The sequence below is a fragment of the Channa argus genome, chromosome 3 (assembly GCF_033026475.1).
Source record: "Channa argus isolate prfri chromosome 3, Channa argus male v1.0, whole genome shotgun sequence".
Lineage (NCBI taxonomy): Eukaryota > Metazoa > Chordata > Actinopteri > Anabantiformes > Channidae > Channa > Channa argus.
This window is the reverse complement of record NC_090199.1, coordinates 27013782-27028707: the sequence shown is the minus strand read 5'-3', so window position 1 is coordinate 27028707 and position 14926 is coordinate 27013782. Positions and strand designations below refer to the sequence as shown.

The 14926-nt window shown below is 40.7% G+C and overlaps 1 protein-coding gene across 3 annotated transcripts in view; it reads left to right on the top strand.

Annotated features, from left to right (window-relative positions):
* The first annotated feature begins 905 nt into the window (after nucleotides 1-905).
* The window catches only part of LOC137123996 (ras and Rab interactor 2-like), a 35315-nt gene continuing 21294 nt past the window's right edge, over nucleotides 906-14926 (top strand). For all 3 annotated transcript variants that reach the window (XM_067498543.1, XM_067498542.1, XM_067498544.1), the window contains exons 1-2: nucleotides 906-1106; nucleotides 10000-10153. In XM_067498543.1, coding sequence (XP_067354644.1) covers nucleotides 1051-1106; nucleotides 10000-10153 — 210 coding nt within the window. In that variant the 5' untranslated portion in view covers nucleotides 906-1050. The remainder of the gene's footprint in view (nucleotides 1107-9999; nucleotides 10154-14926) is intronic.

Below are 14926 nucleotides of genomic sequence, written 5' to 3'. Positions count from 1 at the left end.
CAAAAGCCCAAGGACTTTATCCTTGAGTCCAAGTGGGAATAAATTCCTGTGAGGCATCCCTGTGATATTGTGTTTACAAGATTGGACAGATGGGAGGTAACAGTTACCTCGACCTTTGGCCTTCGATTAATCAATAAAGATGACTAACTAGTTACTTATTAGTTATAAATCATCAACATAAATATGGCTGTTTAACCATCCTGCTCTCTTCACTACACCTGCTGTATTGTATCAGCTGCCACACTGTACCATGTACCTCCTCCACACGCTTTAAGACCCTGGTTAACCACACACTCTGACCCCATTTTCAGTGTCCAGACTTTCCTGGACTAAGGGTACAGTGAAATGTACATTATGCACCACACACCGCGTCGTGATCCTCATCTTGGACTTTCTTTTTACACACACACACACACACACACACACACTCCACAAACTCTCTCTCTTTATTTTACTAACGCCCACAATCACATTATTGTGGGGATGTGTTTTCTAACTCCATGATGCACATGCATCCTTGATTATATGTGGGAGTGGGAAAATTAAAGTGGGAAACCGTTATATGGAGAACAGTGTACTTGTTAAATGAATTACAGAGAACAAACGTAGGTGCAATTATCAAATGCATTAACCTAAAGAAATGCTTCAACTCTTAAGTAACATATAATCAATATATTCCCCTGAAAGGGCTATATTTATATTTTTCTTAACAAAATTGCATTTTCTTTTTTGTTGTTGACTCACAAGAGCGAATAAAAATGTGACAGTTTTTATTTTTAATATCAAAGTCACCAGCGCTTCAGCCAATCAGACCCGGGCGCCATATTGGTTCCCCCGCCTCCTCCTCTCCGTGGGTACATCTGCGTGTCTCTCACCGCCCCCGCCCCCCCCCCCCCCCCCCTGCTCCAAAATCCCAGTGTCTGTCTCTGTCTGCTCGTAAAACCATGTAACACAGCGAGGACTGGGGGCAGTGAGGCCGCTTGGTGGCACCTAAAAAACCGAACCGAACGAAGTGACGCAGCTGCAGGAGTTTGTTTTGTTTTTTTGCCCATGGAGCCGAACCAAAGTCCGAGCGAGTTCGTGGCGTTGGAGGAACCGATTTTAAGGTGAGTCAAGTCCAGACTTGTTGTCATACCATAATTTGTGGCTGTAACCAGTAGTTTTTCCGCCTCTCATGGCAGAAAATGAGTGTTTTTCGAGCCGCTGACGCCTGCTCTGATGAAGGCTTTCTGCAAAGATCTGGTGTTGTTTCCGTGAGGGGGGGAGGAGGGGGGGGGGTCACTGGGTCTGAAAAATAAAAAAAGTGTGTGTGGTCATTCTGCAACTTTTAACACTTCAAGTGACTGAAACACAATCCACAACGTTAAACCAAAGGCACCGTGTAAAGCTCCGCAGAGCTGAATACGAAGATGCCCACTGTGAAACGTGGCCTGTGGGTTTGGGTTTGAATTCTCCTCCTGGAGAAACTGAGAGCTTCACGAAGTCCTCCTCCATGGACGGAGGACGCTGTGTCTGCGGCCTGTTTGTCTTCTCTGGTGGTTTTTGGAAGTGGAAGTGTTGACCTCTCTTATCTGCATCCGTACACATGGGCTTGCTGAAGTGGAGGTGGTGCTCAAGCTGCCTTTTCACCCCCTGTTACAACACTATCACTTTTTAGCTTTTAATAGTGGGATCAAAGTGGGTAGTGGACTCGTACGGGAAAGTTCCAAGAGTGTATGAAGAATAATTTGTGTATGCAGGCGGGCATGACCCATTTTACTCTGCTCTGGACCCTCCTTTAGCTGATGTGCCATATTTTTTTCCTGTTATTAACGGGGCAGCTGTAGCTCAGTTGGTAAAGGCCGTCGTCCACAGGGTCAGTGGTTCGATCCCTGGTCCCGGCTGTATGTCGGAAGTGTATCTCGGCAAGACACTGTAACCCCAACAGCCCAGTCCCCTCCCCAGCTGTGCAGTGCCGGTCCAAGCCCGGTAGTAATTGGGGAGGGGTGTGTCAGGAAGGGCATGTGGCATAAGATCTGTGCCAAATCAACATGCGGACAGTGATCCGCTGTTGCGACCCTGAACTCATGGGAAAAGCGGAAAGGAAGAAAAAAGAATTTCTACTTAGTTAATGTGCATTTTTTTTGCCATAAATAACATTCACACGGTCATATGAAGTCGTCCAAACTGCCATCTTCATGCTGCATCATTCTCACTTGCATGGAGGTGTTTGTTGAAAAGACAAACTTAATAACTGTAGTAACCTAATTTAACCATTGCACAGAATGTGAAGAATATGAAAACCTTTGGGAGTCAGCTGTCCACGACAAGTAGGCAAGGTACCAGGAAAAAAACAAAAAAAAAAACAATTAGGTTTTGTGGGAAGATGAGCACCATGTTGCAAAGACTATAAATGTTTGACTTCAGTGCTGGTTTACGAATAATGTGCAAAAGTAACTGGTACTGGCTTATTTCAGGTTCTGCAGTTTTGATTTCACAATGACGGGTTCCTCTTAACTTTTACTATTCTGAGAAGCAACGTCTGTCCATAAGAAACTTGTCTGAACCTGACTCCTCTTACATCAGACTTAAGTGGAGCTCAGCTCAGATTTATGTAAATAAGCTGTTTGCTGATGTTTTGTTCTCATTTAGGCTTCTTTGGAATCAGTTTAAGAGATTAACTTCACCGCGAATTCAAGGGGTTTTGGCACAGAGCTTTTAGTTACTCACTGTGGGCGGAATGAATCAGCACAAAGGTATTTAAATGGAAAAATAAGTTAATGAAGTGATATTTTTTGCTCTTGAGTGACCTTAAAGTGACAATTAGATTTCCCATCTTTCCAAGATGTTACTGCTCCAAAGAGCTTTTGCTGATGTTTGTGATTCCTGTAGCTTTAAGGTCACGTCTTCGTTGTCTCCGCGGTCAGATGGTTTCTGGTGCAACAATAAACTCTGGGGGGGGGATGTTGAACCTCTTTACTGAATTGAGCATCAGCTGTGCTCATGAGCTATGAAGAAGCACTGTAGTCACCCAAACCACACATCCATCTCACCATAGCCTAGTTTATTTAGACAGGGTGGCATTGTTGTTGCTGCGGGTTGAGGTTCAGTTGCAGGGCCTTGCATAAAAATAAGCTGTAGTTCCTTGTAAAATATTCAGTTTTCCGCCTTAGAAATACCTGTTTTCCATGCGGTAACTTTATTTTCAGGTCCAACCTGAAATCACATATTATACCGTAAGTCCTTCCTCAGTCTGAATAGACTGCATTACTCATTTTTTGCTGTATTATATTTTATTGTCATACAAAATAACACATTTGCTTTTTTTTTACATCTTTTGTACAAAAAGGAGCATGGCAGTACAGGGGTATAAACTGGTTCCATTTAATGGGGGAAAAAAAAAAAAAAGCAATATTAAATTAATATCATTAGATTTATTGTTTTTCCCTAAATGCAGAGCTCCACTTTTCTGTCCCCTTCTGAAATACAATTTTAAGCTGTCCCGAAATGAAAGTGGACCATTCGAAATTTAAACTCATACACTTCTTGGAAGCTCGACTGTCATCCTTGCACATGCAGGCTCCATACTGATCATAAGTGTGGCAGACGACATGAGTGTAACAGTATATGTTTATGTACTGTGACAGTAAGAACAGTGTTACAGGCTTCAGAACTGATCGGCCACGTTACCTTTAGGATACAGCTTCTCTAATCAGGTGACCACCAGCACATGTTGTCGTTACAGAGTTGTTTTAAGCCCGTGTGCTAGCACTGCCAGACAGCCTCAAAATACATTTTAAGATTCTGGGCAACCTTGGGTTCCGAAGTGTTTTAGATATTGACTGAATGGGTTTATCATTTCCCTTTATTTATAAATCTTTCTTTGAGGGATAATTATCCCTCTTCACCTTTTGGCAGCATCTAACTGGTTCCTGTTGTTAGTCTGGGCTAACACACACTAATTTACCCCCCCCCCCCAAAAAAAAAAAAAAAAAAAAAAAAAAAAAGTTGGCCTGGAGAATGTTAGTTGATTAAGGGGTCATCCGACAGACAATTGGACTTAATGGTTTTCCGGGGACAGCCTGAGCCACTGTATACACTTTCCGAAGTATGTTTACTCCGCTTGTCTTTCCTTTTGCATGACAAACAAACAAGTGTAATCATGACAATTACAGTATTCAGTGTTCATTTGGAAGCACCTTCTCTATCTGCTGCATCTCCTCTCATTCCTTCACCTCAAGCCTTGGCCTGATCCAGTGTATATGGGACTAATTTAAAAGGGAGTAGCCCAGAGAAAGCCGCTCAGGATTTTCTTGGCTTAGATTTTGTGTGGAAAGTCATGGCTGGGTGGTTCTCGTGCCCGACACAATTTCTGAACACGATTCGGTCCAGTCAGGTCCTGAGCTTTTGCACGTTGCTTATGTGAGACCTCCAAAGCTGTGATTAGAGATTAGACTGTTGGTCCAGTCTGTGTTTGACTGACAGAAGGTCCGTACACATTGCATGGAAAAAGTGAAAGCAATTCTCTCTAACCAACACAACATGGGCCAAGTCAGCTGGTTCAGCTTAACTCAGCAAGAACCACTGACCCATATTCTGCTCTGCAGCCTCATACACACACGTGGATTTAGGAAGCTGACGATCTTTTAACACTCTAGTTGGCCCTTTTTTTTTTTTAATTTTTTTTTTTTTTTTAAACAATTGCTTTGCTTTTTCAAGCAAACAGCCTAGATTTCAAATATGGTGCACTCTGTTTCCATCTGTTCAAAAGAGTTTCCTGTGCATATACACACAACTACAGCATCATCTGTTTTGTCTCAGGGCAATACCATGACCCATGTGTGGGACTTCTTATCTGCAGTGGGTTTGTGCAGCTGTCTGCTCCCCACTCCTCATGCTCTGTTGCTCAGGCAGCAGCATGAAGCTTTGTTAGTCTAACAACACTCTTCACTGGATGCTACAGCTGACACATGAAGCAGCGCTCCATGTTATCTCGACTGTTTAAACAAATATCAGTTAAGTTTGTTGGAGAAATAAAGGAATGATCATTTTAATACTGTGTTAAAGATTTGATTAGAACATGGAGTGTAACTTTTTATCTAAAAGCAAGTGACTGAGGAGTCAATAAAATGAACTCCAAACATAAGAGTAACATTACTCTAGAGGAGAATTGACACCAAAACCATTATCTGTTGTCATAATAGCTTTACCTAGTAGTAACTGATATGTGGTTTTTGGAAGTGTTAAGGTACAAGGAACACACTACAATTATCTATCAAATCTGATTTTCAAAGCAGCAGAAAATAACATCTCTTTAGTTACTGGGGGTTTACACATAGCACAGAATTAACCACTGCTGACCACAAAATCTTGCACATAAACATTCAATTAAACCCAGTGGTATTTCTGAGAAATGATAAAGTATTACGAAACATTCAATTGTGATCCTTATGTGTATAATTTTCTTTTTTTTTTTATTATCAGCTGTGTTCACATCATCGCCAGGCTGACTAGAGCTGGTCTCGTAGTCCTTAGCTCAACCATCTATGGCACTTCCTTTGTGTTTCCTCCGACAGCTCCAGACAGAACAGCAGTCTGTCTGGAAATTTGCTACAATCCACTTATTCATCGTCACTGCCAAAGGTCACAAATATTTTTGTTCAGGCCTCTTTAAAAGATCTTGGTCGAACAATCACTTCTCAAGTTAAGATTTTTTTTATTCGTTGTCACTGTATCAAAGATGAGAAGGACACTGAAGTAGTGCCACATAAAATCATATGTATTTGTTTACAAATTTTCCATTACTAGGTCCATAAAACACTGAAGCTATTCATTAGCACAAATATAGGACACCACAGCCTCACATATAACATGAACCCCATGGGGAGAAAATTAGGGGCCCACTTAATGGAACCACCACATAGCTTAATGAATTCATGCTGCCGTTCTTATTTAATTATCATCATGTAAAACACAATGAGGTCTCCGAGTGTGGAAGGGCCTCATACTGTGCCGGTTTCTCTTTTACAGACTTAAGAACAGATTAATAATTAGTGTTTGCATGTTTTACTATGCCTCTGCCCCACTCACAGTAGTTTATTTATTTTTTTTTAAATATTTATGAAGAGGCCGAAATGTGCATGTGTGTGTGTGTTTACCTAAAGAACAGAGCTGCTCTGTGCCGCAGTGCCAGCTGGCTTTACTGTGCTTCTGTGAGGGAGGGGTACACACTCAGATGGGTCTTTGTTTACTTGCAACCGAGGATTTAACACACACTCCCATGCACAAACACATATACATGTAGAGACGCACACAGTGGTCCTGGTGCACTGACTTGGCAAGATGCAGTTGAAATGTGATTCCAGTGTTTTTAATCTCCAGGTGGGTTTTGCCAACTAAAGCTGTGATGAAGAGCTGCCCTTTCTACAGTACCCAGCATGCTCTCTGATCTTTAAGGTTCTGAGGTTCATGGTTAGGGCAGAGGTTCAGTGCAGAACGATCCAAAGAATTGTTGCTAGCATTAACTCCTCAGTGGTACCTAATTTGGAAATTCCACCTAGTAATTTTCCCCCAGACTCTCTTTTTGTTTGTTTGTCTCACTTTTTTTGTCTTTGTGGAAATGAAACCATGGTGGCGAATTCTCAGTTCTTCTAAGACACTGGCTCAAGTCTATATAAGAGTCACCGGATTAGTAGCAAAGTCAGCATTTAATTGACTTCACTGACTTTATGGCACTAAATTTATGTCAGTAGTAGGACCATTTAATTTTTCTCATTTTAATATTGTAAGCATTTTCCTTTTTAGTCACAGTCCTAGTGAGGCTCTCAGGCAGTCAGTCAGTCATTTTGCTCCATAAATATCTCTGCTATGCATCAACTTTACTTTGGTGATCCTGCAAACTTTTACCTAGCATCAGCAGCAAGTTCGAATTTAAATATCTTGAAAACTGTTGGATTGCCAATAGTATTAAACTTGGTGAAAGCATCTGCAAACATTCATTCTTCCTCAGGATGAACTGATGATAAACACCTAATTTTAAACCTGCAGAAGAAATCCGTAGCTCAGGTGGTAAGGCAGTCGTCCACGGACCACAAGGTCAGTCGATCCCCAGTCAAGGCTAAGTGTCTCTGGGCAAGACACTGAACGCCCAACAGCCCTTTTCCATCCCCAGCTCCACAGTGCGGCATTGAAACCCACATTTAGCTTGGTCCAACATTTAATCTGCTAGTGTGATTACAGAGTTAATGTCCTGAAGCCCAGAGTGACAAATGTATTTGAATAATTTCCAAACAAGAAGATACTGAATTTGGAAATTTTAACCGTTAATCAAACCAAAATAGTTATTTTCATTTTATGTTAAGCATTTAATTGATGCACTAATCATGCCTAGCCTAATTCCGATACACCAACTACATCGTTTAAAAAAGTGCAGTTAAAGTTTTCATAATATCCAGACCTGGACCAGTTGTGATATGGAGCTCACCTCATGGTCCTGAGCTTAAAGCAAACGTCACACATTACGGAAAGTGTGTTACAAGTGGCTGAATTTATAAAGTGTGTGACAATCGGGTGAATGTGGTTTTCATTAAGGTATTGTTCAAATCCAGATAAAGATAAAACAGAAATGTAATAAATATAAACAATAAAATGACAGAAATATAGAAATAGATATCGAAGGTTCACCGAGTGTTTTATCAACTTCGAAGTTGCATTGAAAGTATTATTTTTGGCATTAAAATATAGAACTTTCAGTCCTCCCCTTTTTTTCATTGGAAAAACTCCTTTCTGATCAGTTCATGTATGCAAACAGTTGATCTATTAAGATCACCAACCATTCAGCCAGTAATCACACACTTTCTGATGTTCATCTTATCATAAAATATGCCACGCTGGCAGGCCAAGCTGATTTCCCACCATGCACTCCAACATGGGCTTTAGGGGGCCCTCCAGTGATCAGATATGTTATTTCACCAGGCTTTTGTGTGGATACATCGTTGATACAAGTTACACACAGACACGCAAAGCTGTAATGAGAAATGCACTTTGATTAAAAAGCACAGACATAAAAGGGAGCGAGAGCAAAAGGTTCATAAAAGCACATCCACGTGTTAGAAAAGAACAAGCTACTGGAAGTAGGCCATACACACACTGTGGATCACAGGCCTATTTCTCTGCTGTAGATTAGAATGTGTTTCTCTCCACATTGGCATGGAGCTAAGGGGGGGGGGGTCAGGGTATGAGGCATGAGATGGTCATTAAGACATTGCCTGGCGAGAGAAAAATGAAGAGTGACAGAGAATCACAGGGCACCGACGCCACAGGGTGCCCAACTCCTTTGGGGTGGGGGCAGTGAGTGGTAATGCAGTGTAATGACCCTGCTAGTTCTTTGTAGGTTGTTGTAGCTGCTAAAATCCTGTCTTAGCCATTGAAGCGCTACACCCATCCTCCCCGACTGCATGGGGCTTATTTTTGTTGGGGTTTATAGCCAGGAGCTTTTCATGACTGTGTTTACAGACACTTAAGTAATTTGGGTACTCGGGGAAATCAGATTTCTCAGCTTACTGCTTATCATTATGGTGTGAGCGCAATGACAAATCAATCTTTGCTATGGTGACAACAAAAGTAATTTAATGAGGTATTTTTTGGAGGGAGTAACTTAAAAATTATCGCAGAAAAGTTGTAAGTTTGTACGTTTTTTAGAAATATTCCGCCCAAACATTGGTAGCTGATGAGGAAACCGAGGCCCCAAAAGCATATTTTTTTCCTAAAGGTTTCTCTGCTAATGATCGCAGCTGCAAAACTGAAGAGATTTATGAAAATCCTGAGGAAAAAAAACATTATTTTAAGTGGCCCAAAATACCTTACACTTGCTTCATTTTAATTTGATTTCTGCTTTGTGGCAGCACGTCAATTTCTTCTGCTCCACAGTTAACACATTTCTGACATGTGTTTCTACTCTAGGAGATAAAAATAGTTGCCAAATTGGGGAAATTTCACAGTTGTTCAGCTTGGCAGACATAACAAACAGCAAACGTGTGGAGTGGAGCGTTTTACATATGTTTCCATGTATAAATGAGCATAAAACACCCTTTTAGAAATGTTTGATTTTACATTTGCTTGTCTGAAGCCTTCTGTCCCAACCTGACACTCAAATAGACAAACTCTATCCTGAGTTTGTCTGTGCTCTTTTCTTCCCAGCCCCGTGGCCCTAGATGGTGGGGGGGTTGGGGGTTATGGCTTCCTTCCTGTGTGAGATAAAAATGCATGTGTGGACAGTGAAACGAACCGAGCATCTCAGCAGTTTGCAAGGACTGTGAACTTATGCCAGGAAGGGAAGGGCTGGTCTAATAGTTTCAGCCTGGCTGGAGAGAGGGTGAGACAGAGGGAGAGCAGGGTGGGGGGACGGATCAAACACAATAGAGAACATGATGGAAAAGCAGAATCTGATTAAGGAGAGAGGACAACAAAATAAATAAAATGTGGCAGTTTACTGTGGGCTTTTCTAATTTCAGACAATATCTGATTGTCCATTGCACCACTAGAATCTCACTATGTCATAGTTTAACATGTGGCAAAGGCTCGAAATAGGGTTGTCTTGCTGAAGCCTAGTCGCTCAAAACTGCAATTGGTGGGGAGAAAGGCAGCTGTGCTGGAACCAATACATCCCAGGATGGAAAATGACATGGGAACAAAATATAGGAAAGAGAGGGAGTGGGAAGAAGGAGAGACAGGTAATGAGAGGACAGCAGTTCAGCCAGAAATAAGATGAGCTTTGGAAGGAGATAAAAAGGGATTGAGGCAATTATATGAGAAGAAGGGATGAGGAGGAGTAGGGGGGGGGGGGGGGAAGTAAAATGAAGGGGGGATGTATCAAGAGCAAGTAAAGAGGAGGGAGAGGATAAAGAGAGACAGTCATAATTAAATTATTCCAGCAGACTAGCACCTCCATCATACTGGCTGTGGCCAAAGCAGGAATTTCCTCTGGTTGCACCACAGCTAAAGTGTGTTTTTGACCAACAGAGCTTCAGCCCCTGCAGACACTGTCCCAGATGTAAACACACACCCAGACGTAAGCGAGATCCAGTCCTGCAGGGAAGAAGACAACATGGCCTCCAGCTCACCACCTAGAGATTCCCCCAGGGCCCTTTTGGACAGGAGCAGTAGCTTCTTTAAGGTAAGAACTAATTAATCTTGTCTGGATCACACTTGTCTGGATTCCTAAAGATTACGCCCACTTTCTGTGTGTGAAAGGTCTTTTTTTACTTGGAAAAACTGACTCAACTCTTGGTGTTTAGAACACAAAACCTACAAAAACAAGGTTTTTTAACCTGTCTGCTCCTGCCCTAAGAAACTAGATCACAATCTGACTTTCTGCTAAATGTTTTCCTGAAGAGCTATAGGAATCTATTGGTTCATCCAACAGCATGTATAATCAACGTAAGCTAGCTGGTGAAGTTCCTACATTTAGCAGTTTGATGAGCTTTAGATTAAATCTGCAGCATAGTAACAACCCAAAATGTAAAGCCAGAGTCGTAAAGAACTCTCTTTATATAACCCAGATCTAACTACAAATACTAACAGATATAATCAACCACAACATAAAAATCCAAGAGGATCCAAGCAGCTTAAAATAGATTCACCAGATACTTGATTAGGTAAACCATGGTAGTATCGGCTTGGAACCGCTTTTGCCTTCAGAACTCCCTTAGTATGTTGTGGCATACAGACATGGCCAAAAATATCGACACTGTTGCAAGAAAATGAAACCCTCCTCTCAGAAAATTGTTGAAGTTGCAAATATTTTGGTTTTCACGTGCTTCTTGTTTTTGTTTGCACTTGAACAACACACAAAAAAAAAACAGAAGAAAAGTCAAACTTAATTAAAAATTCACACAGTAATATATAGTAATCACACTTGCAACCAGTTAAAATGGAGAAAAGTTGAGTCAACCTTTGTCGTGTGTCACACTGTACATGAAGAAAAGAGAACATTGTAAAAAAACAAAAACAAAAAAAAAAAAGAACTATCTCGACGCTACAAGTCCATCTCCAGAGATCTTAATGTTCCTTTGTCCACTGTGCGCAACATCATCAAGAGGTTTACAGCCCATGGCACTGTAGCTAACCTCCCTGGACGTGGACGGAGGAGCAAGAATATTGAAAATTCGAACCATTGTGCGAATGGTGGATAAAGAACCCAGATTAACTTCCAAACAAATTCAAGCTGATCTGCAGATACAGGGTACGTCGGTGTCAGCTCGCACTATCCAGTCCAAAGATGTTTTGGGGTTTGCTTTGCTGCTTCTGGCACTGGATGCCATTACTGTGTGAACGGTATCATGATAAATAAATAAATAAATGATAAATTATGCTCAATTGGTCCTAAAGGGCCCAAAGAAAATATCCCTAAAAACCAATACACTGCCACCAACACTCTGAACCATTGACATAAAGGAGGATTCATTCATGCTTTTGTGTTGTTGACACCAAAATCTGAAACTCTGTACAAAGTGTTTCTGTCATCACTTTGTTGCCTTTGTTGAAAGTATTCTTGTTTCTTGCTTCAACCATTATTCATGTAAAATGTTAGCTGCATCTCAAGAGACAATTTATGGATTAGTTCACTAGGGCACCATTACATCCTGTCAGGTTTTTTATTTTTTTTTATCCTTACTTCAAATTCTCTCATTATTAGCCCTGACTGAGCACTTTCCTTTATGTTGTCAGGAAATGATTGATGAAACCTAAAAGTGGAGCTAAATGATCTGCACTTATAGAGCACTTTTGTACCTGGTGGTACTCAAAGCACTTTACGCTGCTTCTCATTCGCCCATTCGCGCTCAAAATCACACACACTGATGGGGGAGCTGTTATGTTGGCCTACACTCACCGGGAGCAACTCAGTGTCATGCTCAAAAACACTTTAACATGTGACAGGAGGAACTGGGGATCAAACCAGCTGCTTAACCTCCTGAATCGCCCCTGTCTGAGATGTGTCTTGATAATTTTCCTTTACTTTCTACAATATATTGATAGACTGCAGGAAATGAAGAATGCCAGCTGCATCTGTTGGCAGCCTGACAAACACTCACAGGAGTAATAAAACACACACACACACACACACACACACCATCTTTCTCTCACTTCTACCATCACTGTTAAATAAATAAATAAATCTCCTGACTGTAACATCCTCGCTCACATATCAAAATAACAGTTAACCAGCATTTCTTTGATGCCGTTTCAGATGTCATATTGTTGTTTTATTAAAACACCATGTTGCCTTTTTTGTGGAGCCTAGAACAATAATGTGTTTGACTACTAACCCCGAAGAACACACTGAATTCGTGCATGCTGCCTGGACAATGCTCTGTTGCAATATTTAACTTTTGACCTCCACATGAAAGGCATCCAAACATAAGCGGTTGATTGTTTTTTGAATGTGTTTTGTTTGATTCATATTTTAGAATCAATTTAGAGGCTCTAGGAAAGCAACTATCCATCTCAACTCCTGCAGTGTTCAGTAACAATAAACCCTACTCTTAGTTTAAACCTGAAAAAACTAAAAAGCAAAAACAAGCTGTGAATACAACATTGGAAAGTCCTCAACTTTGGGGTAGGTATGATAAATTTGACACTTTGAGCAACTATCGCTCAACATTCTCGTAAGTTTAGAATGTTGTTTCTTGTTTGAATGTTGTTTCCTGTTTCAGGTTTTCTGGTCAAGTGCAACTTTCATTCTCTTTTACCTCAGTTATTGGTCTCTACCCGCATCTGAAGGAAATATTTGGCTCTGTAGTTACTAAATGTCTGAGGCTGAAATCTTTTGACATTGTCCGGACTTCATATGTGAAAGAGGCTTATCGGTGCTCAGTGGCACACGCACTGAAAAAATCCTCATACTCCAGCTTTTACATTTTCCATGCTTTGGCTACATAGAGCATGTGCACTAGCAACCTCCTCCACTCACGCCTCCAGTCCTTTGGCCCTTCTAGAATTTTTGATTTGTTTAGTCTAGTATCTTATCAATAAATAAAATGTGTATGTTTGCAGGGTTTGTGACGCTCAAAGAGAAAAAGGCTTTTTGGACCAGTATGCATCACTTGATCAACATGAATATTGTAATACCACTGTTTGCAACACACCAAATTTGCTTCAGTGCCAAGTGCTTATTCTAGGGGCATGTGAACAGAACTGGGATCTAAAGCAATTTGATGAATAAATGAACACTTTCTATTATCAATTTGATCCATTTGGTCCAATGTGGTTTAGAGCATCTAAATAAACTGGGATTATTCTTGTATTCCACTCATACAGTATGTGTGTGGTGCCAATATTGTAAGTCAGCCTGCATTAGTGTGTGGGCCCCAAAACACAGAACAGTGCAAACGACCGATGTCATTTTATGGACCGATTTAGGAAGACTACATATACTTTTTCAGACTGTGCCATTGAGCAACTTTGTATTAAGGAGAATTGGACACTGAATAATAATTTGCACCTAATTCACACAAATAGAGTGGACCAAATGGTAAAGTTGTGAGCTGGGAATAGGGAAGTAGCCATAAAGCTAATGTGAGCTGGTGATACAGGTGTTTATAGATTTATTACGATAAGCTTCACCTTTCACATTGTTATCTGTTGTAGTCTCTTTAAGAGTACTACAGACGAGATCATATGGATTCGTTATTTGCAGTCGGAGGTCATCAAAACCGATCAAGAACTTGATATACTGTGTATCAATAAATATTTAAGCTGGCTGTATTCACTCAGTTCATTCAATTTGCATAAATAAATGAACTGAACCACTTTCAAAAACAGATTTTAAACCACAGTTGGTAATGAACAACAAGAAACAAAAACAGTGTTATCTCACTTTTAATTTCCTTTGCAGCTTTTTCCATCCTCAGTTACCCCTGTGAAAGAGCTCTGTATGTGTCTGTGTTTAAAAACCAAATACATAGTTTCCCATTGACTCCTTCCATGGCTTTAACAACAGCCCATGCAGAGGATCACTTACCTCTATGCACACACGCACACACACAATTTCACAGTAAGCACATTTTGGTTAAGGTCAGAATTAAATTTAGGTCAAGTCATATTCAAGGAATGCAAATTAACTATAGAAATACAGGTGTGTGTGTGTGTGTTTTGAGATGTGCATCCTCTTTCTGTTTCTGTGTGTTGTGGAGAGTGAATAAATCATTACCGTGTAGAAATAAACTAAAGAAAGCAGTGGTTGATAAGTCAGTAAATCGCAGACTTTTGTTGTATATCAGCAATTGTCCCCTTAAAGTCATCAATGTGAAATGAGGTGTGCACGTGCTCCAAAGGGCATTTTGATCTGATTCCTACTTCTTTTTGTGGCTGCAATACAAATTTAGCAGACTCTAAAATGACCTCCCAGTCACCTAGAATCCCACTTTCCGATAAAGCTTCAACGAAGACTAGCTACTGGTTTGGCTGTGTCACCTTTTTGTCTGGGCCGAAAAGCGAAACGTCGCAAAGATGACAGGACTTTTTGGGCCTGCATGAAATAAAGAGAAAGTTGAAAACCAGGGACCACATATGTACAAACTCTAAACAAAGCAACATTAGATCACCACTTTCACATCACTCAGCAACTAGAAATAGTTTCGTGGAGAGCAAGTGTGCCTGTGGTGTCTTCTTGTGCAATGATTGGCTAAGCTGAATAGCCAATCATTGTGGTCTTGTGGACCAATGCCGACTGACTCCATTTAAACCTGCTGACTTATGCATTTAAATCATTCATTTTTTTAAAATTAATTGGGAGTACTCTTTATAGATCTGTTTTCAATTTGCCATTTTTCACAAGTTTTGTCAAAGAAATCGTGTTGTAATGAAACAAAAGGTGGAAAGGTGGAAGATGTACTTTGCTTAGCTTACCACAATGGCAGGAAAAAGGGGGGGAAACAGCTGGTTTTTT